At 54.5% G+C, this 22,895-nt stretch overlaps 15 protein-coding genes across 15 annotated transcripts; 3 read left to right on the top strand and 12 right to left on the bottom strand.

Annotated features, from left to right (window-relative positions):
• Nucleotides 1–98: 98 nt before the first annotated feature.
• PHYSODRAFT_484750 (hypothetical protein) lies at nucleotides 99–599 on the bottom strand (the record flags this gene model as incomplete). Its single annotated transcript, XM_009523436.1, has 1 exon — nucleotides 99–599. The coding sequence occupies one exon, from the start codon at nucleotides 597–599 to the stop codon at nucleotides 99–101; it is 501 nt and encodes a 166-aa protein (XP_009521731.1).
• A 678-nt stretch (nucleotides 600–1,277) lies between these two features.
• PHYSODRAFT_487395 (Kazal-like serine protease inhibitor domain-containing protein) lies at nucleotides 1,278–1,712 on the bottom strand (the record flags this gene model as incomplete). The annotated part of the gene is made up of 1 exon (XM_009523435.1): nucleotides 1,278–1,712. The coding sequence occupies one exon, from the start codon at nucleotides 1,710–1,712 to the stop codon at nucleotides 1,278–1,280; it is 435 nt and encodes a 144-aa protein (XP_009521730.1).
• A 1,023-nt stretch (nucleotides 1,713–2,735) lies between these two features.
• On the top strand, nucleotides 2,736–3,221 carry PHYSODRAFT_258689 (hypothetical protein; the record flags this gene model as incomplete). The annotated part of the gene is made up of 1 exon (XM_009523434.1): nucleotides 2,736–3,221. The coding sequence occupies one exon, from the start codon at nucleotides 2,736–2,738 to the stop codon at nucleotides 3,219–3,221; it is 486 nt and encodes a 161-aa protein (XP_009521729.1).
• A 331-nt stretch (nucleotides 3,222–3,552) lies between these two features.
• Nucleotides 3,553–4,627, bottom strand: PHYSODRAFT_487481 (hypothetical protein; the record flags this gene model as incomplete). Its single annotated transcript, XM_009523433.1, is given in 3 exon segments — nucleotides 3,553–3,940; nucleotides 3,954–4,076; nucleotides 4,236–4,627. Coding segments are annotated over 3 exon segments (903 nt in total), but the record flags the coding sequence as incomplete, so codon positions are not given.
• Nucleotides 4,628–4,697: 70 nt separating this feature from the next.
• On the bottom strand, nucleotides 4,698–5,318 carry PHYSODRAFT_483809 (hypothetical protein; the record flags this gene model as incomplete). Its single annotated transcript, XM_009523432.1, has 1 exon — nucleotides 4,698–5,318. A coding segment is annotated over one exon (621 nt), but the record flags the coding sequence as incomplete, so codon positions are not given.
• An 891-nt stretch (nucleotides 5,319–6,209) lies between these two features.
• PHYSODRAFT_481923 (hypothetical protein) lies at nucleotides 6,210–6,404 on the bottom strand (the record flags this gene model as incomplete). The annotated part of the gene is made up of 1 exon (XM_009523431.1): nucleotides 6,210–6,404. A coding segment is annotated over one exon (195 nt), but the record flags the coding sequence as incomplete, so codon positions are not given.
• A 180-nt stretch (nucleotides 6,405–6,584) lies between these two features.
• PHYSODRAFT_416616 (hypothetical protein) lies at nucleotides 6,585–6,761 on the bottom strand (the record flags this gene model as incomplete). The annotated part of the gene is made up of 1 exon (XM_009523430.1): nucleotides 6,585–6,761. A coding segment is annotated over one exon (177 nt), but the record flags the coding sequence as incomplete, so codon positions are not given.
• Nucleotides 6,762–6,932: 171 nt separating this feature from the next.
• Nucleotides 6,933–7,151, bottom strand: PHYSODRAFT_483448 (hypothetical protein; the record flags this gene model as incomplete). The annotated part of the gene is made up of 1 exon (XM_009523429.1): nucleotides 6,933–7,151. A coding segment is annotated over one exon (219 nt), but the record flags the coding sequence as incomplete, so codon positions are not given.
• Nucleotides 7,152–7,172: 21 nt separating this feature from the next.
• Nucleotides 7,173–7,499, bottom strand: PHYSODRAFT_421085 (hypothetical protein; the record flags this gene model as incomplete). The annotated part of the gene is made up of 1 exon (XM_009523428.1): nucleotides 7,173–7,499. A coding segment is annotated over one exon (327 nt), but the record flags the coding sequence as incomplete, so codon positions are not given.
• Nucleotides 7,500–7,691: 192 nt separating this feature from the next.
• PHYSODRAFT_260631 (hypothetical protein) lies at nucleotides 7,692–9,218 on the bottom strand (the record flags this gene model as incomplete). Its single annotated transcript, XM_009523427.1, has 4 exons — nucleotides 7,692–7,818; nucleotides 8,275–8,602; nucleotides 8,696–8,764; nucleotides 8,816–9,218. 4 exons carry the CDS (start codon nucleotides 9,216–9,218, stop codon nucleotides 7,692–7,694), a joined length of 927 nt encoding a protein of 308 aa, XP_009521722.1.
• A 1,274-nt stretch (nucleotides 9,219–10,492) lies between these two features.
• Nucleotides 10,493–10,666, bottom strand: PHYSODRAFT_414686 (hypothetical protein; the record flags this gene model as incomplete). Its single annotated transcript, XM_009523426.1, has 1 exon — nucleotides 10,493–10,666. A coding segment is annotated over one exon (174 nt), but the record flags the coding sequence as incomplete, so codon positions are not given.
• Nucleotides 10,667–11,352: 686 nt separating this feature from the next.
• Nucleotides 11,353–12,237, bottom strand: PHYSODRAFT_486124 (Kazal-like serine protease inhibitor domain-containing protein; the record flags this gene model as incomplete). The annotated part of the gene is made up of 2 exons (XM_009523425.1): nucleotides 11,353–11,641; nucleotides 11,744–12,237. The coding sequence occupies 2 exons, from the start codon at nucleotides 12,235–12,237 to the stop codon at nucleotides 11,353–11,355; spliced, it is 783 nt and encodes a 260-aa protein (XP_009521720.1).
• Nucleotides 12,238–14,184: 1,947 nt separating this feature from the next.
• On the top strand, nucleotides 14,185–15,006 carry PHYSODRAFT_486145 (hypothetical protein; the record flags this gene model as incomplete). Its single annotated transcript, XM_009523424.1, has 1 exon — nucleotides 14,185–15,006. One exon carries the CDS (start codon nucleotides 14,185–14,187, stop codon nucleotides 15,004–15,006), a length of 822 nt encoding a protein of 273 aa, XP_009521719.1.
• A 581-nt stretch (nucleotides 15,007–15,587) lies between these two features.
• On the bottom strand, nucleotides 15,588–17,058 carry PHYSODRAFT_312452 (hypothetical protein; the record flags this gene model as incomplete). The annotated part of the gene is made up of 2 exons (XM_009523423.1): nucleotides 15,588–16,608; nucleotides 17,030–17,058. 2 exons carry the CDS (start codon nucleotides 17,056–17,058, stop codon nucleotides 15,588–15,590), a joined length of 1,050 nt encoding a protein of 349 aa, XP_009521718.1.
• Nucleotides 17,059–17,113: 55 nt separating this feature from the next.
• On the top strand, nucleotides 17,114–18,403 carry PHYSODRAFT_441670 (Kazal-like serine protease inhibitor domain-containing protein; the record flags this gene model as incomplete). The annotated part of the gene is made up of 1 exon (XM_009523422.1): nucleotides 17,114–18,403. A coding segment is annotated over one exon (1,290 nt), but the record flags the coding sequence as incomplete, so codon positions are not given.
• Between the last annotated feature and the right edge of the window lie 4,492 nt (nucleotides 18,404–22,895).

Here is a 22,895-nt window from a genome sequence, read left to right as displayed (position 1 = left end):
CCCAGGATCTGTTGATTGTAGGGCATGCTTTGAACCAGAGGACCACAAACTACGATAGCCCGTAAGAATCTTCCGTCTAAGTCAGCCTGGAGGTTGGTTTAGGAGCCAGGATTAGCCGCTGCAAAACTCTCCAGTAGGGAAGGTATACGCTGATACCACTGCGCTTGCGTCTCCGCGGTGCCTTCTGTGAGGGCATTCTTTGACCGGTACACGATGCTGCTGTTTGGCAGCAGAACACTCTTCATTCGTTGAACTCGGGCGATAAGCTCCGGGGCTGTTGCAGAAATATTCGAGAGGACGGCATTGCGGAAGACTGGTTCAGCGCGCAGTTGACGGCTGGTCATTTTTGGGACAGAGGTACAATTGACGTGCTCCAAGTCCAGCGAGCTGATGTACCATGTAGGCAGTTTTTTTCCGTTTAACTTGCGCTGATAAAGCTGGACGAAAAACTTGCAATCCTCCGATTTACACACGAACCGCCTGTGCCCTCCTCCGGACCCTGCCACCTTGACGCGTTTCGAGATCGACAAAGCGTAGTCTTGCATGGCGTGGGTCGCGGTCTCTCCGCATCTGAATACGTCTCCCTTCGCTATAGCCATGACCTCCTTTCGACTGTCTAGTCCGGTGCTTCTGAGGTGCAACCACCGTGACTCTCCGAGATGTATTGATAGAACTGCCTAAAATGCCATGACTCAGACCTCGACGCCGTGTTATCAGAAACTCAGTATGCGCTTTTAGCCGAGTATGCGTCTTTTGCAGAAAAACTCGTCCAGTATGCGTCTTTTGCAGTTTTCTCGGGATCTGTGCCACACTGATTTTATTGCAACCTTCATCCAGCACCATCTATCCGTCCTCTATACCGGTACTGGTACTGTAATAGCATGATCGATGCATCTGCCACCATACAGACTTCGGGAGCTGTGCTATCGTTGTGTTGTATTGTACACGTTCATCGTACTGTATCGCTATGAACAGTCAAGATCCGGATCCTGTTGTATCCCAATGGGATATTCTTAAAGTATATATTACCCGATCTTCTTCTGATTTTGTTTCGTTATCCGATTCTCTCTCCGCCCCCTATTATTCATGCGTAGAATACACGTTGACGCGGGCTTGGTTGCGTCTGCTTCGTTTCACACTTGCAAGAATTCGCTGAAAATGTTATATTGAGATTTTACGTGGTGCGCTTCCAGAGCTAGACCCAGGAAGGCAATATTACTTGGCCAGTCAAACGCCTATGCTCAGGTGATGCTTGCAAAGCGAACGCTCATCTGCGTTTAAACACCCATCGTAGAGATACGGGGGTTCTCGATGCGCTTGTTGTTGTCGCCGCTGGTGCCACGGCACTTCGCCAACTTCATGTAGCACTCGTTCGAGTACTCGTTGCCGTTCTCATCGGTCACGGGGTCGTACACATCCAAGCACGCGAAGTCGCACGACTCAGCTCCGCTGTTGCTCTTGCTGCTGGACGTCTTGGGCGAAGGCGTCGCCGATGTTGCAGGCGTCGAAGCACACTCTCCATCCGACGACTGGGTGATCTCCTTGTCGCTCTGGCAAGATGCGAGACGCAGGTAGCACGCGTTGGAGTACGTCTCGCCGTTGGAGCCGCACACAGGCTCGTAGACGTCGAGGCAGCCGAAGGAGCACTTGTCCTCAACGGCCGTAGCCGTGACTGCAACCGCCGCGAGAAGGAGGCCGATAGCGAACTTCATTGTGCTGGTGGCTTGAGGTGGAGCTTGGAAGTGCGGGGCTGGCTGCAAATTGGAGAATGAATATCCAGTGGGTGTTCGAGCTACGAAAGCCGCCCACGCCGAAGCCTGCCTCGCAAAGTTGTGATTAATCAAGTCCGTATACCTTCGCAAATCCGCCATTTGCTGAACCTCTCCCATGGATTAATGCAGTGATCTTTGCCACACTGATTGTGTTGCCACGCGAATCCCGTTAAAGCAACTTAAAGTTGCTTTAACGGGATTTAGGCACCCTAATGTGGCAACTCCAAAGACCCTGAATATGCAATCAAATCCCAAGATCCTTAAGTCGTCTGGGCAGCAACTTAAGGAGGATGGATGTCACGAGAGCCAAATCCCCAAAACGGTCGTTAAAGTCAAAAGGAACGCGCGTAGTTTTGGCAATATGAAAGCTATAGAGGCATGTTTGGGCTCGATGAATCGATCTAGGCCACCCTTATAGGTCCTATGCGTTTGAACGGTGTTCAGAGCTTGCAGGCATGATTGAATGAAGATAGTTGTTAAGTGAATCGTCAAGAGTTCATTCACCCCCTCTGCGATCTCAAGAGTGATGGTAATCTGATTAAAGTCGTAATAACTACTTCGGTTGCGACGCTCAACCAGCGGCTATCCGTGCGGATAAAGCATCTGCCACCAGATAGACTTCGGGAGCTCGTGGGGACAGTGTACACGGTGTATCATACACCGTGTATTACACGGACGGCGTTACTACAACATAAGTGCAACATCACGACAGCTCTTGCGGCAACACAATAGCTGTCTGGCAACCAACAGGCACCACAAGAAGCAACATGAAATGGAGCCAGCCGTAATTTTCTGTCGATATATGACGGCAAATGTAAAAGTTACCAATTACATTCGCGAAATATTCTAGAGGAGAAGACAACACGAAGAACCGAGACTGAGAGCTCCCAGCGACTGTTATCGCTTCCTTTCGCCAGACTCACGAAGGCGCCACCACTACCTTTCGGTTCTGATAATGTATCTATGCCGCGCGCGCCTGCAAGGACCTCTTGTCGTAAGATCCCCGAGCTGCTTTGGGTGTTCACTGCCGCCAAGACCGACGTGATTCTCGACGACCGCGAAGTGAAGACCGATCATACGCAACAGCGCGCTCAAGGGTGTGGCTGTGAGCTACCGCAGCTGATTCCCTCCTTGGCGACCACAAGGCGAAATTGGAGCAGCGGCTGGAGCTCGTGCGCGGACCGGCCGACCTCGCTGATGCTGCGCGGGTGGCAGCGCGTCACGTGTCCGGTGGCGCTGGAGCTCGTGACCACCAACGTCGTGGCGGGCAAGCTCTCGCTGCTCTTTCAGTGCAGCTCGCTGCTGGAGAAGCCGGTGTACTACGGCGGATCCGCCGTCACCTTCGTGCTCATCGTGTCGTTCACTGCCATGCTGTACACCGGCTTTTCCTGCTGCTGGCTTTTCGGCTGCACTGCGCCAGCATGCCCGCGCCTTGGATCTTCGGCGTGAACATCATCCTTACCATGACCTTCGACAACATGCGCTATCGCTACGCGCTGGATGTTGTGCGCTGCACGCTGACTGAGGCACCTGAACCCGGACTTCCTGTATGGCCACAAAGAGGTCGTGGTTGTGGTGACCTCGATTGGACCGGACAGCGCGTTCTTCAAGGGATACATGCACAATCCAGATCCGAAATCGAAGGAACACCAGTCACCATTATACACAAGAGCCAATGTGCAACTGAAACCGTGGGGTTACGTCTAAGCCAATGCGCATATTCATCATATTCATCCACACTAGAACATTCACAACTTAGACTAGCTTGTATCAATAAATGTTACTGTGGTCTTTGTGTCGTGATCGTTGCAATGAGCTCGACGTCGGTTGACTGGACAGCTTCAGCGACCTTGTTTGACGTTGTACTCTCATCAGGCTGCATGATAATCATCCACATGACGCGTAGACGCATGACAGCAACATCATCCCGTGAAATAACAGCTCGCACAAAACGAGAGCTATCCTTCAAAATGGCGTACGCCTGAGCGATACACAGCACACCACATGACGTACCATCAGGCTGCTTTGGCCCTTCGAGCCACACGCTGCTCTCCTCAACGGGATGATCAACCAGCGACATCGTGGCTGTGTGCCAGTCACGTATAAACTTAGCCAGTCTCGTTGTAAGCATCTTCCATGGTGGCTCGATGGGACGAGCTGCACAGCGGCTCGTACTAGTACGGTGTCATGGAGGGCACATCTTGCTGGTAGGAGAGACGGACTATTATGATCCCCTGTAGTGGGGGGTTACGACTAGCAAGCCTCTTCCCACTCACCGGGCATCGCACCCAGCGCGATGCTGAGCTGGCAAAACGACAGAGGAGTTAGGAAACCACTGCCGGCCGACGGTTCGTGCCGAGCAGTGAGGCAGAGTACATTTTACCTACTTGAACTCAATAGACTGAGGAACTTACCAGGAAGCGCCGGCTTCCCTCGCAGAAGAGTTTCGCTCAGACCTACTACATCCCCCAATGAATAGGCGGCAGGTGAACAGGCATCACAACGTAGTGCATGCTTGAGATTCGAATGTCCGGTGTCTTCGTGTAGCTAAGCGATAGTGCAAACGAGTTCATGGCGTAGCAGTCGCCTAGCGAGCTGCAGTTTAGGCGAAGGCAGAAGTCGATGATGAGGTCATTCAGCATTCGGTCCCGTGCCACCATTCCCACAATATTCTCCAACTTGAGAGAGTAATTCGCACCCGTCAACCGAAATAAGGAGCTCAGGCATGCCCCTCCGAGAACTTTAGCGACGTCGGCTGCTAGTTCCTGGTGCTTCTTCCCCACTGCATCTGGCAGTAGCATTTCCGAATCTGTCTCTTCGTCAAAGAGCTCTGGTGACGCGGATACTTTGTCCCACTTAGTCGTCGAAACCACGTCATGTCCAACAACCACGCTTCACTCAATTTGCGGATGTTGTAGAACGACTTCATTTTGTAGACGGCTCCACTACGCACACACACACACCATAAACAGCATCAGTATGATACAGCACCATTGAGAGCACCACAAGAATATAACATTGAGAGCGCCACAACAAGCAACACCTGCGCAACACAATACCGACTACGAACCTCGTAAACTTTGGCAACCCCCCTGGGAAGAAAGCGACGATCTCTTCGACAGTACCGACCGGATACTCATCTTCTGCATTGCCACCAAACGAAGCGGGCGTGCGTCGCTTCGCCTTCTCTGCCTTAACAACAGCGTCCAATTTAATGACCAGATTCTTGGAGATCACAAAGTTGTAGTCGTAGTCATCGGGGTGAACACTAACTCGCTTTGCGCGCGGGCTACGAGCTGCTAAGAACGCATCTGTCATGATGACTGGGTAATTTGCAAGCATCTCGTTGAGGTGGTCCATGTCGTTCGTATTGCTGGCCCACTCTAGCACACGGGCGAGAGAGGGTATGGCTTTGTCGGGAAGAGAAATCGCCGATAGTCTTTGAGGCTTTGCCTTCGTCTTAGTTTGTGCTTGGGTCTTCTTCTTGCGCTGGTTACACTGGCGGTGCGGTCGCGGGAGTTGCAGAACTTCGATTTTGCCATTTTGCCACGCTTTAGTTGACAGCAGGACGCACTACTGCTTTTGTACGCAGATCCTGTGACCGAGCTGCCACTGGCTTACTCTCTTCTCTCCATATTTGATGGGTGCTTTGGAAGGCCCGACCGGCGATGATGACTTCGCCTCTAGCTCGGCCTTGTCACACTTACTCGTCACGTCCGCATATACTACGGCGAGGTTTTGGCCATGATCAATTTGCTCCATTACTCGGATCAAGTCCATCGTGTTGATAAAATCCGCTGGAGCAATGTCGGAAAACGAGTCACTCGTTTGTGTGTTAGCGACTTCGTTGTCACTATCGCTCGACAGATCGGAGGCCGCGTTTTCGTCAGAAATCGTCGTCCCAGACGGCGAATCAGCCGCCACTTCTTGCATCACCTTTCCAACAATCTTTTTCCAAGACTGCAATACTGAGTAAAAGGCAGGGCTCGACAAGCCCGCCAGTTGGTCCATTACGGGTTCGAACATGGCTTTTGCATAGCAGTACTTTTCTTCTCGGGACAACACTACGACATTGGCACGTTCGCGGCGCTTCAGGTTCACATATATCACCCGATTCTTCCTCTGCAGCGGTTGTTGTGGTGGCGCCGCACGTGGTGCTTCCTGTGTTGCTCGCAGTGTTGCATCTAATGGTGGTGCATGTGTTGTGCCATCTTGTGTTGCTTCCGATGTTGCATCTAATGGTGCTGTCTCCTGTGTTGCATCTTGTGGTGCTCCCTGTGTTGCTCCATCTTCTTCGTCGTCACCACATTCTCCGCTTGGTTGTGTCATACCGTCATTGCAATCCGTATCGCAAGCTGCTTTCACCGCGCGCTGTACGCTCCGAAGCGATTCCATGCCGCGATAAAATTCCTCCTCCAATCCAGCCATCACCACAGCATTCCATCGTGGAGGTACGCTGGAGGCCGGCAGCTTCTCAAACTTATGCACATACTGCGCAATGTACATCAGATGCTGGCACGGCAAGCTGTAGCTGCTGTCGAAGAGGCACGAACACGACCAGCGGAAGTCGTTGCAGCGATACGTGTTTCCCCGAGAAGTCAGTTCCCATTCACCCACCTCCCGTCCCCGCATAGAGCAAGACGTGCTCGCCGAAAATACCATGTAGTAGTCCCACTGGCGTCTGACGTGAGCTAGCATGGTATCACCCAGGCGCCCCGCCACAAGCGACAGGTAGTCCGGAACGCTACCCGGTGCCCGAGATGATGCAGATGTCCTGCGCATTGCACTGAGCATACTTTGGGCAATTGTTGTTTGGTGAGCAAGTAGCCCACTAATAGTCACCTCCAATCGCGGCTTCTTCCCAATCAACAGCTTCACCTGATTCCAGTTCGACTCAATCCGGTTCGTAGTCGTATTGCCCGCAGTGAAAAACTTTCCCCTGGCGTGATTCGCCCACATATCGATACACGACGCCCACTTCGCCTCAAAATACTCCAATAGGTCGGGACACTCGTCTCCACAAGTTTTAGTGAAGGTGGACCGCTTGGCGTCAAATGCCGACTGGGTGTTACTATATGGCAAATCCAAGCAACACACGTAGCAACACAAGACAAGCAACACACAGAACAACATAAAGAGAAACACAGTCAGCAACATAATTCAAGAAATCCCATAGCAACATCCAACTAACCAGTAAATGAGATTTGCGAATGCAGATTCCATGGCGTCCCGTTGGTTCATGCTCAGGTTGAACTTTGCTCTTGCACAAACCTTGCGCCAGTATGTCAGCGCGTGGAACTGACACAGGACGACTTTGGCATCTGGAAACGCCCGATCCAGCACTCGCCACTCCATAAAGTCCTTATCAATCACAACGGTCTACACTGTTTTCCAAGCAGGGTTGTTGCGCTTGAAAAACTCAACAATCTGCGTTGTCGTCGGTGCTTTTTGATCGAGCGACAGGAAGTCGACAACAGGAATCCCCCTTCCTGTGGCTGAGGTCACAACCAGACTGCCTATGATACACACAATTAAATACACACCGCCGATCATACAAAATAATACTGTGATGTTCTCACCCAAGTGGTACCCCATGTTATGCGTGTCATGGGTCCAATCTATCACCAAGTTGTCCCCCCGCTGCTCAAAGCAGGCTTTTTGCAGAGCTGTCTGCATGGCAATAACGCAGCTAATGCCCATCTGATCTTGGACAAGCAGAACCTCATTCTCCGCGTCCGCAGCGGCGAAGCTATCTAATATGACTTTGGTCCGTTCCAACGTGGTGCTCCCCAATACTTGCTGCATGATGTTTCTAGTTTGCTGTGGTGTAAGCATGATATCTGAAAGCAAGCGCAGTGAAAATTAATTGCAATAAAGAGTTAGTCCGAAAGCAGAAAATAGCTACATGTAGCCTTAAGTTCACCAGTAGCACCCACCCAGCTCATCCGACAAGTAGCGGCTGATGTTCGGGTTACTCGCCCGCATTTCTTTCAGTAGTCCAAGCTCCTTGTGGACTTTCGGGGGGAGTGGCATCGACTTCCCACGACTGTATCAGTCGTAGATGATTTTGTTAGTGGGATGGTTGTGCAACGAAATCTACAAAGCATGAGACAAGCCCGCATAAGCTAGACCTTACACAACAGCACCAGAGAATTCACACATCGTCCTACCTCTGTGTCGGGGTCCACTTGCACGATCCACCGAGCTATGCCATCGACGACGATCTTTTGAGAACGGACATCAAATGAAGCCTGGCAGCCAGTGTAACGCGAGCCGTGCTCACGAAGGCCGGCCCCTCGTGATGCTTGTGTCGATCCATGCGTGCAACACATCTTCTTAAAGTTGTACGCCATCTCATCCGGCAACGGCACGACGCCACGGCGACTAATAAATAAGCATAACAACAAAAAACACAATTAGCAAAGCAAAGCACCATTAGCTTGCACAATCAGCAAAGCACCATGAGCAAGCAACATAACAACGAAGCAACATACGGCCATACCTGTCCTGCTTTTCTTTGGTTTCGGAGCTGCGGACGCGGAACTTCAAGTAGTTTGCTTTCTCGTGCGCTTTCAGCGCGGCATCAAACACATCCCAGTTCGCGTACTCTTTATCAGGAAGCTCGGGGACAAGATTGTCAACAGCGTTATGCGCGAGAATGACCTTCTCTCGGTCTTCCCATGTCTTCATCCGGTGCATGTACTTTGTTTTGGTAGCAGCCTTCGGTTTGGACGTAGCAACAACGGCACTGTTGCTGGTCCGAGGTACTTTAGCCGACCGACACTCCGTGGTCAACACCTTATGCTGCCTCGCCCTCTTTTTTGTGGGAGCTGGAAAAGGGTCATCAGGTTGCAACATAACCAACATTATTAACAAAAAGAAGCAACATTGACAACAACATAGCCAACATATCAGTGACTTACATGAGCTACTGGTAGTGCCCGCATTGCAGTCCTGCTGCTCGTCGTCGTCATGCCCGCCGGTATGGAGCACTACGTTCAGGGCAGGTACACAGCCAAACTGTGAGCAAACTCCGGCCTCACCATCCCGCCCACCCTCGAAGGCTGGCATATTGCCGACCGGCACGTCGTCCTTGGCAGGCGCCGCGTCGTCCAGCAGGTCATCCTTGGCGATCGCCGAATCGTCGAGCATCACGTCCTGGCCGGGCCCCGAGTCGTCCTGCACCACGTCCTGGCCGGGCGCCTTGTCGGCCAGCACATCGTCCTTGTCGGGCGCCGAGTCGCCCGGCATCGTGCCTTTGCTGGGCGCCTTGTCCTCCGGCGCATTGGCCTGGTTGAGCTCCGGGGCGTCCGACGCCGCGTCCTTCCCCAGCCCCTCCGCTTCTAGCGCGTCGTGCTGGTCGAGCGCCGTGTCATCTGGCACCTCAACCTGGTGCACAATGCCGCTCGGCGTAGCGGCCTGTACGGGTAGCACTTTATTCGGCATAACGCTCGAGTTGACGTTGCTCCTCGTGCTCTGGTTGGGTCCGTCGGTGCCCAGCAAGATGTCCGAGTCGTCCAGGTTGTCCACGAGGTCGGGGCCGTCGTCCCGGTCGTCGACGCCATCGTCCGGGTCGTCTTCAGGACGATAATCATCATCACTGGCGTGGTCCTGGACAAAACCCAGCACTGCACGGAGGTAGTCAACGGGTTTTCGCGCTCGTAGAGAAGCACGTCGTCCTATTTTACAGGAAGTAGCAGCGGGTATGTGAAATAAAAGCAGTTAGTGCCCATTAGAGCCACCTTGTTCAAACCTTATCGTTTTTGCTTACCCATGCGTTCCTCCGCTACAGGCCCTACGCTGGTCTTCTTCACGGCGCTGTTCGCTCCCTCGAGCACCTTACCGACTCCCTTGATCCGCTTGTCTAAGCAGTAGCAACGTAGAGACGTATTAGATCAATTTGTGACAGTATTCACCGCATTATTTGCACTTACCCTTCACAGCGGACACTGGCTTCTTCGCCTTCGTCATTTTCTTCGCCTTCGCGGGCGACTTCTTCACCTTCGCGGGCGACTTCTTCACCCCTTTCGCACCCGTGCGTCGCTTCGTGGCCGCACTTGCGAGCGAGCCCTTCTTCGGCGGCATCCGCGATGTTTCTCGCAATCCCAAAATGGGAGTTGGAGCGGAAGGGAGGGATTCATACTTTAGTGGTAAGGAAATATCTTGGTGAAATTTCAACTTCAATTTGAATTTCTTCGAAAATTAAATTGTGCATAAATTACCGAGCAACACAATGCTGTACTGTGTTGCTCTCATTAAGATATCGTGATGTTGTAGCAATGTTGTAGTAACGACTTCCGTATTACACGGTGCTACGAACGCGGTGTTTGTTGAAGTCTGTTGAAGTCAGAGCGTAGTCCGGTACTGTAGCTTACAGGTATTGTCGACAGACATTGCTGTAGCTACGGCTTCTAAGACACATTACTGTACATGATGTCATTCTTCTACTCCTTTACTTCTTTCTTGCAGCAATATCACATTGTTATATTGCCAGTATAATACATGGTTTTATTCGTGTTCTTCTTCGAATACTTCAGTTAGGTAGTGAGTGATACAACACTGATAGCCAGGCAACAATTGATGAGTACCGGTAACTACTGGGGCAGGACACCCACATTGCGCCCGGCTGGCTTCACCGCAGGAGACAATCAGCAGCTGCTAGTCTTGGATACGATGCTTGGGGAGCCGGTGTCCGTTTATCTGGTACTATTAATAGCTGCGCACTCTCCGTCGCTAGCTTGGGTGATGCTGGAATCCTTGCAGTTGGCAAGACCCAGTTTGCAGGAATTCGAGTAAGTGACATCATTCCAGCCGCACACCGGCGTGTAGTCCATGGTACAGACTCGGTTGTCACAACTTGAGCTGTCGTTTCCCGTGGAGGAGGTCGAAGTCCCTCGATCCTTCTATCCGCTGCACTTGGCCATTCGCAGGTAGCACTCGCTCGAGTATTGGACACCATTTTCATCGGTCACAGGATCGTAGATGTCGATGCACGCGCCCGGGCAGCCCGCATCACCATTGTTGCTGCTTGCACTTGGCCCCACCGCGGACGACGAAGGCGTTGGGCACTTTCCATCGGAGACCAGCGTGATCATACCACCACTCTCGCTCTGGGCAACCTTGAGAACGCAGTCATTTGGATAAGTGACGCCGTCCGAGCCACAGACCGATTGATATATCCTGGTGCAGGCAGTCGAGCAGCCAGAGGTGGTGGAGTTTGCGATGTCGGCATCTACAGCGAAAGCAGATGCAAAAACAGCAGACGCGAAATAGTTAGCTTCATCTGGGCTCGCTTCAATCGGAGCCACCCGGAGCAAATTGAAGACTGAGCTTGGCTGGTGGATTTCCTGGAAAAGCGAGCCACTTCCCAAGCACATACCCAGGGGTCTAATAACCCCAACCGTGTCCACTGCAAGTAAAGTCACATGGGCTTCAGCACCTTGCTGAAACAACAGAGGTCGATGTCGAGGTGCAGATTTTCGAAGGCAGTCTTGAATTGATGCACTTGATATCGCGGTTAACATTTACTCTCTACACTCACTTCGTGGATAGCGCCAGCTAGTGTGAACTATGTAGCCATCTAAACAGTCGTCTTTGTAGACTTCGACGCCTTCTCCGATACAGTTTCCTGCTTCGAAGTGGACGCCTCCGAGCCAGCGCAAACGTCCTCGTCAGCCTCGACGAGCTTGAGCTTGGGGTTCTTGCAGCTAGCAAGCTCTAGCTTACAAGGGCTAGAGTAGGTGACACCATCTGAGCCACATACGGGCGAGTAAATATCAGGACAACTACCGGAGCAGTTAGCGCTCGATGCGGAGCTAGCGCTTCCGATGACACCATGAGATCCGTCCTCGAACAGACTACCAATACCGCTGTCGCTGGCCGAAGAAGTTTTGGCCGACTTGGCCGATTTAGAGCTCTTTGTAGTCTTCGTGGTCTTCTCTGTGGACTTGGTGCCCTTCGACGCCTTGGACGCCTTGTCAGAGTTGTCTCCCGTGTTCTTGCACTTAGCCATCCGCATGTAGCACTCGTTGCTGTACGTCTTGCCACTCTCGTCGCTCACAGGGTCGTATACGTCGACACACGCATCGGGACATGCTGCGGCGGCGCTGCCTGCGTTCGACCCTTTAACGGACGACGCAAAGGACCCGCCGGCACACTCTCCAGTGGCCGTCATATTCAGCTCCGGTGTTCTGCATTGGGCGATGCCGAAGGCGCAGTCGTTCGTGTATGTGACGCCGTCAGATCCGCAAACAGGGTCGAAGTCGGTCGGGCAGATTTGGTCGCAGCCGGCGCCGGAGCCGTCCGCTGAGTCCGAGGCATCCCAGCTGAAGTCCCACGACTCGCCCGAATCTGACGCTGCTGTCGACTCCGATGCCGATTCAGAGCGAATACTCGTGGAAGGTTTGCCCGCGCAAACGGAGCAAAAGGCGATAGCCGCGAGGACGACGCCGACTGCCAGCTTCATATTGAATGCCGCTTGATGAGACGGCAAAGCACGCTCTTTGATCCCAGCGAATTCGAGAGTGCCGAAGCCATCATTCGACACGACGGCGGCAGCAGCTCTCGTTTTCAATCCGGAGAGGCACTCTGGTCGGGGAAAGGCAGGCGTCGTCTATGCGCGTTGCAGTGCTCCGGCCAACCGGCGGCTGCCTGGGAATCTCGCAGCGAGATTCTCGCTCAACTTTCGCATTGCAGCAGTGCACACTGCATCGATATTGCGTGCCCGAAATCGAGCATTGCCGACTCTTGCTCAAACAGGAGCGATGAAGCAAAGTTCCGTGCATGTAATACGCGTACGGTATTGTACTTGACAGCACGGCGGAGGGCATCGGTATAGCTTTCTGCAATTTTAAAGCACGTCCTTCGTCTGGGCGCATTTCCGCTTCTCCTTCTGGGCTGCAGCTCCTCGAACAGAAAAGCATGGGGCTGCAGCACGGTCGCAGAGGACACAAAATTAACATTTCGACACACGTCCTGCACATTCCAATGTGCGGGCTGGTCTTCAGCACAACTGCAAGCGTCGAGTATTTGTTCACGCCCTCCACTACCGGTACACGTACTTCAGTACACTGTCGTCCAGTATTTTGGTGAATCAAGAAGCACTATAAGGTTGGTTAATGCTCCGCAGGCAACATGTGAAACACATCTTTTTTCTCTAAAATTAACTTTTTTTTCAAAACGGAGCGTGTTGCCGCCTCCAACAAAAACAACAACGCGGCGATTGCAGCTCTCCCTAGACTCTGAAATTATCACCATGCTTTAAATCATACCGACTGAAAACTCATACGCGAGTTTTACACGTATTCACACGCTTGGACGGAGCGCCCTGAAAAAAACTCGTCCACTGGAAATAAAAGCATCATGAAAAGCCGCGAACGCTCTTTGTCAAGTGCATTTCGCTCCAGCTACCAAGGTTGCACAGACGAAGTCGACAATTAGGAACGTTTCTGAAAGGGAGATGAAACACACCAATACATGTACATGGTTGCACTATGGACTGGGTCTCTTACTCGAGTTAGTTCTGCAACGCATTCGCTTCAACTGGCGAAGTAACTTCCATCTACCGCCATGACATTGGAGCATGAGGTGCTCAAATTTAGTTGGTCGGGTGAGCATGCAGGCTTGGCGCCTGCGATCAAGCGCTTCAGCTTCTGAAGTACTTCTCTGGCCCACATAAGAAACAACACTTCGGTTTTCTGGACATAACTATTTACAAAAAAATCGTTTGGCGACTCGCAATACCTCAACCGAAAGCTGCGCATTTGCTCCGTTTCACGCTACGATTTAAAAATTCTAGCAGCAGAAAGAAAAGAGAAACAGCCTTTTATCTGAAGTCCGTTTTAGGCAACATTAGGTTTTTTAGCGAGGTGCCGTCAAAAATTAGCGATATTAGAAAATAAATATCACCGTAATCGCGAGTGACTGCTTTTCGGTTGTCGATGTTGTAGCGCCTGTTGGAGAAGGGCTACAGTTTTGAGGTTTTTCTACGCGATTATCTCGACATGCGCGGACACATTTATTTTGGCCAATCGTAAGCTGAAACAGTTGATTATACCCAATCATATGTGACATGTGGCCCACATCAAATTGAGGTTTAATGCCGAATGTTGTTTCTTAAGTGGGCCAGAGAAGTAGCAGTTAAGTTGTTTTGCTTTTGTGGTTTTTTTTTCATTCGCAAAATTGCAGTCGTCGCGCAAAACCAAGCAGAAAACGATGACAAAGGTAGATGTACATGACCGGAATCGTTATGCCCCATCAACCCCCTCTCACCCCGTCGTCCCTCCGCACGTACCAGATCATCAAGGGACTGTCCGAAGTGCTGGAGCAGTACGACGTGGTGCTCATCGACCAGTACGGGGTGCTGCACAATGGCACCGTGCCGTACGTCGGAGCTGTCGACTGCTTCAACCGCATGGTCGCGGCGGGGAAGAAGGTGGTGCTCCTGTCCAACACTGCGCACCGCTCGTGCGGCCTCCCCATCAAGCTGGGACCCATGGGCTTCTCCACCGACTTCCAGGGCGTCACCGGCGGCGAAGTGTGTCACGACTACCTGCTCGAGAGACGCGACACGCACGCGCGCTGCTCGCTCATGACCTCAGACCTGGACGGCAAGGTCACCAAGAGCGCGTCGAACCCAGAGTCCATCTTCCACGGTCTGGACGTGGAGATCGTGGGTCTGGACAAGGCCCAGTTCCTTATGGTGGAGGGCACGCAGCAGGTCTGCTACAGCGACCGCGTAGCCGAGATACTGTCGACGGACTTCCGCCACACCGGCGAAGTGAACGACGCTATGAAGGAGTTCCTCCGCGGCGGTCTGGAGCGCAAGCTGCCGCTGCTGTGTCCGAACCCGGACGTGCTGGCCGTTGTCACCAACGACCGTTTCGTGCACATGGGAGGTGGCATCGCCAAGCTCTATGAAGAAATGGGCGGAGAGGTCGTCTACTTCGGCAAGCCGATGAAGGAGCACTTCGAAGTGTGTCTGCGCTTGGCGAATGCGACGGACAAATCGAAGGTTGTGCACATTGGTGACTCGCTTCATCACGACATCCAGGGTGCGAAGAATACTGGAGTCGACAGCATCTTCATCGCTGGTGGTGTCCACGCCAAGGAACTCAATGTGAATGCGTGGGGTGCAACTGAAGAGGAGCTGCGTGTGAAGCCTGATCTTCTTGAGAAGCTGCTCGGGAAGACGCAACTGGACCCGACGTACACCATGACGCGCTACACGTGGTAGAAACCGGGTGCACACAAGAGGCTACATGCAAGGAATATCAATCCGAGAAGCAAAACAAACGCGTCAATGGCGCTCTTCTGTGCTTTAGACCATTTATCCCGTAGCTGTTTTCTTTCCAGTTACCTTTTTTGTACATGTACGGTCATCAGGCAGATACTGATCTACTTCGCTTTGGGACTCGCAAGGTGGAGGTGCTTGCTAACACACTAGCTATTGATTCTATTACGTGAGTTGATTTAAGTTCTACAGCGCCTTCGTGTAGTAGGTGATCGACTGACCGAATTGGTTGCATCAAGCAAGGTACCATGGTTGATCTGTTACTGTGCTACAATTGCAGCATGGGTGTTTGGCATCGTCCTTAGAAGGGTCCGAAGTCAATGTTAGCAAACCGTAGATTGAGTGTCGAGGCTTCTAATTACAACGTCTATAACGCCCGATGGACGCAACCGACTGGCCGAGTCAGTTGTATCAGAGCAACATGCCACAATCGATTTGTTTCAATATTAGAAGCTAAGTCGCAGCACAGGTTCTTTGTGTAAGTATCCAAAAGTTTGCTTTAGTCAGCACTTGCACTCACAGCTTCAATTCGCGCCTTCACCCAAAAGCTGCTCAACAAGCCTGGTAACCTGTGCCCCACGGTACGTCTCAGGACGCGTCCGACGCGTAGCTGAAGGGTTCGTCGCGTCAAAATTGAGCACGGCCTCTCGCATGCGAGGTGGAATTACATCCACACCGTGCAGCGCACCGATGAGTCCGCCGACAATGGCAGCATTCGTATCGGTGTCACCCCCCTTCAGCAGTGTTTGGTGGATTGCCCGTTCGTAAGATTCATTCTGGCGCAAGAAGTGCGTTGCTAGTACGAACCCCCAGCGAACATGACCAATCTTGCGCGTACACACAAGACTGGAGATATTCAACGGCTCCTCCAAGAACCACGTCCGCACCACCGAGTTCACGTCAGCCGTCACGAATCGCTCCCCCCGACTCAAAGCGCCCTGGAAGTCCCCCGGACAGCGTAACAGGTACTCCAGCATGAGGCAGTAAACTGCATTGCAGTCTTGACACACTTGGCTCGGGTGCGACAGCGTCGCCTCCGTTCTGGTGAGAGCGGCAATCGTCTCCTCGGACTCCCCCACAGCCCAGATCGCGAGCGGAGCGATGCGCATGAGCGACCCATTGGCCTCACTACCCGAGCAACTGGTCGCTGCTGTCTGCGTCATTGCCGGAGCGTAGTTGCCGGCAGCGTCGGGCTGGACGCCGAACGCAGTGGCGCACGTGTTGCCAATGTCGAAGGGCTTCGTGTCGCACCAGGCCGCGTACCGTTGCGCCACGGCCTCCAGTAGGAACCCGTCACTTGGGCGGTTCCCCAGGAGCCCGTGCGCTAGCGACAGCGCCAGCTCCGAGTCGTCCGTGATCTGGCCTTTGCCCACGGAGAAGACGCCGTCCCCGGGCAACGTCATCGCGCGCGAGACATCCGAATCCGTGATGGTACCGGGCGCGAACTCGAGCGTCGCGCCGGCGGCATCTCCACACAGCAGGCCGAGGAAAGCCCCGTGCGCGCGGTCCGCCTTGGCCCCAACGCGACGCAGAGCGCTTGATCCGCTCGTCTCAGATGGAGCAAAAAAACTCGTGTCATGCTTTTATGAAGTATAGTCGTTTTGTCAAAAACCAACAAATTTCAGATCTTTCCCTTGAGCTTCTTCTTGACTGGAAAGTCTTCTTGCCTACGGTACTTCTTGAAAAGGTGATGGCTTACCTAAAGGGGTGGAAGTTCGAATTCTACAGCGCGTCCTACGTGTACAGTAGGCGTTTGCATGGAGACTGTGGCGGGGGCGCTCGATCGATCTCGCTGCTTGCCGTTCGAGCAGAAAAAATCTCGGATGGTGTAGGGAATCGATGGTGTACCATAGACGGTGTCGGGCAAATTTTCTCCAGATGGGAAGTGGAAGATACACGGGTCTTCGGTGTTGCAGCCTGCAAAGTGGTCGTGCCGACGGAAGGACACCACGTTAGGTTGCGCTACTGGAGGAAGCAGGAAGGCTTGCCTGTCATTTTGCAATTTGCGCTACCCTACCTTTCGCCAGGTCCCTATTCCTCGCCAAACACAATGAAGCTCGCTATCGGCATTGTGCTCGCGGCTATTGCTGTTGCTTCCATGAGCGCTGGCGATCCGGCCACGCTCTCGTCCAAGACCCCGGTGGAGGAGGCGACGAAAACCACCGAGGCGACCAAGTCCTCCAAGTCGACGAAGACCTCGGAAACCTCCGGCAGCGGCATCGGCAGCCTCTTTGACGATGCCTCGGGTGGCGTCATTGGCGATGAGAGCGGAGCTGACGCAAAAACCGTCGATCCCAAGTTTCTCACGTCGATCGGCATCACCGTCCCTATGAGCGAGGCTGGCTCCAAGTTCGACTTGGGACTTGGTCCTGGTCCTGCAGTTTACCCCAGCGACTCGGGCTCGTGGGACTGGAGCTGGGACTCGGTGGAAGGATCTGGCAGCCACCACTACGATTGCGACACGGTCTGCCCCGGCGACTACGAGCCTGTTTGCGGTTCCGACAACGTCACCTACAAGAACGAGTGCGCGTTTACCGTTGCTCAGTGCAACGCGACCGACCTCGCCGTAGCCAGCTCTGGCGAGTGCGCTCTGGCCTCCAGTAAGGCTTCCACTGCAGGCAGCAGCACCGGCGAGTCGTGCCCCGACGCATGCACCATGGAGTACTCGCCCGTGGTTGACGAAAATGGCAAGGAATACTCGAACGAGTGTGCCATGCGCCTCGCGAAATGCAAGGGCGAGACTGGCGAGAAGAAGAAGATTGTCGACTTTACTGCTCTTGACAAGCCTTCCCTTGTGAAGGGTGTCAAGGAGACCGAGGCGCCGAGCACGGCTACCAAGTCCAGCAAGTCCACCAAGGCGTCCAAGTCGGAGAAGACGGGCACGGCGTCCGGCAGCGGTATCGGCAGCCTGTTCGAGGACGGTTCGGACGGAATCATTGGCGAGAGCGAGTCCGGTTCGGCCGACCCTACTCTTGTGAAGGGTGTCAAGGAGACCGAGGCGCCGAGCACGGCTACCAAGTCCACCAAGGCGTCCAAGTCGGAGAAGACGGGCACGGCGTCCGGCAGCGGTATCGGCAGCCTGTTCGAGGACGGTTCGGACGGAATCATTGGCGAGAGCGAGTCCGGTTCGGCCGACCCTACTCTTGTGAAGGGTGTCAAGGAGACCGAGGCGCCGAGCACGGCTACCAAGTCCAGCAAGTCCACCAAGGCGTCCAAGTCGGAGAAGACGGGCACGGCGTCCGGCAGCGGTATCGGCAGCCTGTTCGAGGACGGTTCGGACGGAATCATTGGCGAGAGCGAGTCCGGTTCGGCCGACCCTACTCTTGTGAAGGGTGTCAAGGAGACCGAGGCGCCGAGCACGGCTACCAAGTCCAGCAAGTCCACCAAGGCGCCCAAGTCGGAGAAGACGGGCACGGCGTCCGGCAGCGGTATCGGCAGCCTGTTCGAGGACGGTTCGGACGGAATCATTGGCGAGAGCGAGTCCGGTTCGGCCGACCCTACTCTTGTGAAGGGTGTCAAGGAGACCGAGGCGCCGAGCACGGCTACCAAGTCCAGCAAGTCCACCAAGGCGTCCAAGTCGGAGAAGACGGGCACGGCGTCCGGCAGCGGTATCGGCAGCCTGTTCGAGGACGGTTCGGACGGAATCATTGGCGAGAGCGAGTCCGGTTCGGCCGACCCTACTCTTGTGAAGGGTGTCAAGGAGACCGAGGCACCGAGCACGGCTACCAAGTCCAGCAAGTCCACCAAAGCGTCCAAGTCGGAGAAGACGGGCACGGCGTCCGGCAGCGGTATCGGCAGCCTGTTCGAGGACGGTTCGGACGGAATCATTGGCGAGAGCGAGTCCGGTTCGGCCGACCCTACTCTTGTGAAGGGTGTCAAGGAGACCGAGGCGCCGAGCACGGCTACCAAGTCCAGCAAGTCCACCAAGGCGTCCAAGTCGGAGAAGACGGGCACGGCGTCCGGCAGCGGTATCGGCAGCCTGTTCGAGGACGGTTCGGACGGAATCATTGGCGAGAGCGAGTCCGGTTCGGCCGACCCTACTCTTGTGAAGGGTGTCAAGGAGACCGAGGCGCCGAGCACGGCTACCAAGTCCAGCAAGTCCACCAAAGCGTCCAAGTCGGAGAAGACGGGCACGGCGTCCGGCAGCGGTATCGGCAGCCTGTTCGAGGACGGTTCGGACGGAATCATTGGCGAGAGCGAGTCCGGTTCGGCCGACCCTACTCTTGTGAAGGGTGTCAAGGAGACCGAGGCGCCGAGCACGGCTACCAAGTCCACCAAGGCGTCCAAGTCGGAGAAGACGGGCACGGCGTCCGGCAGCGGTATCGGCAGCCTGTTCGAGGACGGTTCGGACGGAATCATTGGCGAGAGCGAGTCCGGTTCGGCCGACCCTACTCTTGTGAAGGGTGTCAAGGAGACCGAGGCGCCGAGCACGGCTACCAAGTCCACCAAGGCGTCCAAGTCGGAGAAGACGGGCACGGCGTCCGGCAGCGGTATCGGCAGCCTGTTCGAGGACGGTTCGGACGGAATCATTGGCGAGAGCGAGTCCGGTTCGGCCGACCCTACTCTTGTGAAGGGTGTCAAGGAGACCGAGGCGCCGAGCACGGCTACCAAGTCCAGCAAGTCCACCAAGGCGTCCAAGTCGGAGAAGACGGGCACGGCGTCCGGCAGCGGTATCGGCAGCCTGTTCGAGGACGGTTCGGACGGAATCATTGGCGAGAGCGAGTCCGGTTCGGCCGACCCTACTCTTGTGAAGGGTGTCAAGGAGACCGAGGCGCCGAGCACGGCTACCAAGTCCAGCAAGTCCACCAAAGCGTCCAAGTCGGAGAAGACGGGCACGGCGTCCGGCAGCGGTATCGGCAGCCTGTTCGAGGACGGTTCGGACGGAATCATTGGCGAGAGCGAGTCCGGTTCGGCCGACCCTACTCTTGTGAAGGGTGTCAAGGAGACCGAGGCGCCGAGCACGGCTACCAAGTCCAGCAAGTCCACCAAGGCGTCCAAGTCGGAGAAGACGGGCACGGCGTCCGGCAGCGGTATCGGCAGCCTGTTCGAGGACGGTTCGGACGGAATCATTGGCGAGAGCGAGTCCGGTTCGGCCGACCCTACTCTTGTGAAGGGTGTCAAGGAGACCGAGGCGCCGAGCACGGCTACCAAGTCCACCAAGGCGTCCAAGTCGGAGAAGACGGGCACGGCGTCCGGCAGCGGTATCGGCAGCCTGTTCGAGGACGGTTCGGACGGAATCATTGGCGAGAGCGAGTCCGGTTCGGCCGACCCTACTCTTGTGAAGGGTGTCAAGGAGACCGAGGCGCCGAGCACGGCTACCAAGTCCAGCAAGTCCACCAAGGCGTCCAAGTCGGAGAAGACGGGCACGGCGTCCGGCAGCGGTATCGGCAGCCTGTTCGAGGACGGTTCGGACGGAATCATTGGCGAGAGCGAGTCCGGTTCGGCCGACCCTACTCTTGTGAAGGGTGTCAAGGAGACCGAGGCGCCGAGCACGGCTACCAAGTCCAGCAAGTCCACCAAGGCGTCCAAGTCGGAGAAGACGGGCACGGCGTCCGGCAGCGGTATCGGCAGCCTGTTCGAGGACGGTTCGGACGGAATCATTGGCGAGAGCGAGTCCGGTTCGGCCGACCCTACTCTTGTGAAGGGTGTCAAGGAGACCGAGGCGCCGAGCACGGCTACCAAGTCCAGCAAGTCCACCAAGGCGTCCAAGTCGGAGAAGACGGGCACGGCGTCCGGCAGCGGTATCGGCAGCCTGTTCGAGGACGGTTCGGACGGAATCATTGGCGAGAGCGAGTCCGGTTCGGCCGACCCTACTCTTGTGAAGGGTGTCAAGGAGACCGAGGCGCCGAGCACGGCTACCAAGTCCACCAAGGCGTCCAAGTCGGAGAAGACGGGCACGGCGTCCGGCAGCGGTATCGGCAGCCTGTTCGAGGACGGTTCGGACGGAATCATTGGCGAGAGCGAGTCCGGTTCGGCCGACCCTACTCTTGTGAAGGGTGTCAAGGAGACCGAGGCGCCGAGCACGGCTACCAAGTCCAGCAAGTCCACCAAGGCGTCCAAGTCGGAGAAGACGGGCACGGCGTCCGGCAGCGGTATCGGCAGCCTGTTCGAGGACGGTTCGGACGGAATCATTGGCGAGAGCGAGTCCGGTTCGGCCGACCCTACTCTTGTGAAGGGTGTCAAGGAGACCGAGGCGCCGAGCACGGCTACCAAGTCCAGCAAGTCCACCAAGGCGTCCAAGTCGGAGAAGACGGGCACGGCGTCCGGCAGCGGTATCGGCAGCCTGTTCGAGGACGGTTCGGACGGAATCATTGGCGAGAGCGAGTCCGGTTCGGCCGACCCTACTCTTGTGAAGGGTGTCAAGGAGACCGAGGCGCCGAGCACGGCTACCAAGTCCAGCAAGTCCACCAAAGCGTCCGAGTCGGAGGAGACGGGCACGGCGTCCGGCAGCGGTATCGGCAGCCTGTTCGAGGACGGTTCGGACGGAATCATTAGCGAGGGCAAGTCCGGTTCGGTTGACTCTACGCTGGTAAAGGGTGCGAAGGCCACGAAAGCCCCAGTCGAGGCAGGTGCTGAGAAAACGCTTCCTGCCTCTAAGAGCACGATGGTCACGGTTTAATGTTCATGCAGATATCGGTGTAGTTTGTAAAGGTTTTTGATTCTACAGTGTGTTAGATGTGGTGACATGCTACGTTATACATGGTGCCACGGTGAAGCCGTAAGGCTGACGTGTAGTGGACAAATGTGTGCGTCTAGGAAAGACCCGGGTGCTACAAGAGCGAATTTCCCCGGGCGGGTTGCCGACTGGTTGTGCACGGTACTCGTAAACGTTGTGCATCACAATCCTGCTGCTGGCCAAGACAGGCTTACAGTACAGTACTGTAGCGACATGAAGCAAATGCATGAAGTCTTGTGCAGGGATTAGTTGGATCTTAGATAAACACTCTCGCAAGGCTGACGACTTTTTTTCTTTACTGAATGTACCGTATTACAGTATTTGTCTTTCCATGGAAATCAGGGCGCGCTCCCAAAGGTATATTTCTTCAAGGCCTTCGCCGACGGGGTCCGCCGTCGGCACAACGTTTTAGGGCCTTGGCCAGTCAAATGGTTGCAAGGCCTAACAACCATTTCACTTTCAAGTTTGTGCTTTAATACTGTACGAGCGTACAAACTTGACAAGTACGGATAGGATAGGTGCAGAACTTTTGACTGTTTAGAACGCGGTCCTATAGAGAATGCTGAGATGATGTTCTCTATCCACGAGCACAGATGTACTGTTGGCAACAGTGTTGCCTCTCCCGAACAATCCGAAATCAAGTTCTCAGCCGGTTAATCATTTCATCTAAACCGAGGCTTAGAACGACTCAAGCAGTGATGAGGCCCATTTTCTCACTGCGAACACATCCATCTAACCTGCGTTTACGGGATACTTACAGTTTTTTTCTCTTACTTTGCGGCAAAAGGGCACATTCTACAGCTACAGGGCTCATTTTGTATAAATTCAGCCGCCGAAGGCGACAGTTCTTGATGAAGTTGGTCGCCATGCATTTGCCGTCAAAGTTTACACTGTCCAAGACGCGAAAATATCTTGGGATTCCCAAGTCGGAGACAGCGAACAAGCAAAACGCTGCGTACAAGACTTGCTTCTTCAAACAGATCCGCTGGCGGGCATAGTGGAGGATCTGCCTGGGATCTATCTGACTTGGAGCTGTTGCCGACCAAACGCGCGCCTAGGTGTTCGTCGCAAACGATAGTGGCTGCTTGCACCGGGCCAGCCAGTAAGAGATCTTGAGATGTGCTTAGAGCTACAGCTGGTGATTTGACGTTCAACA

The sequence above is a fragment of the Phytophthora sojae genome (genome assembly GCF_000149755.1).
Source record: "Phytophthora sojae unplaced genomic scaffold PHYSOscaffold_2, whole genome shotgun sequence".
NCBI lineage: Eukaryota > Oomycota > Peronosporomycetes > Peronosporales > Peronosporaceae > Phytophthora > Phytophthora sojae.
This window is presented reverse-complemented; position numbering and strand designations above follow the sequence as displayed.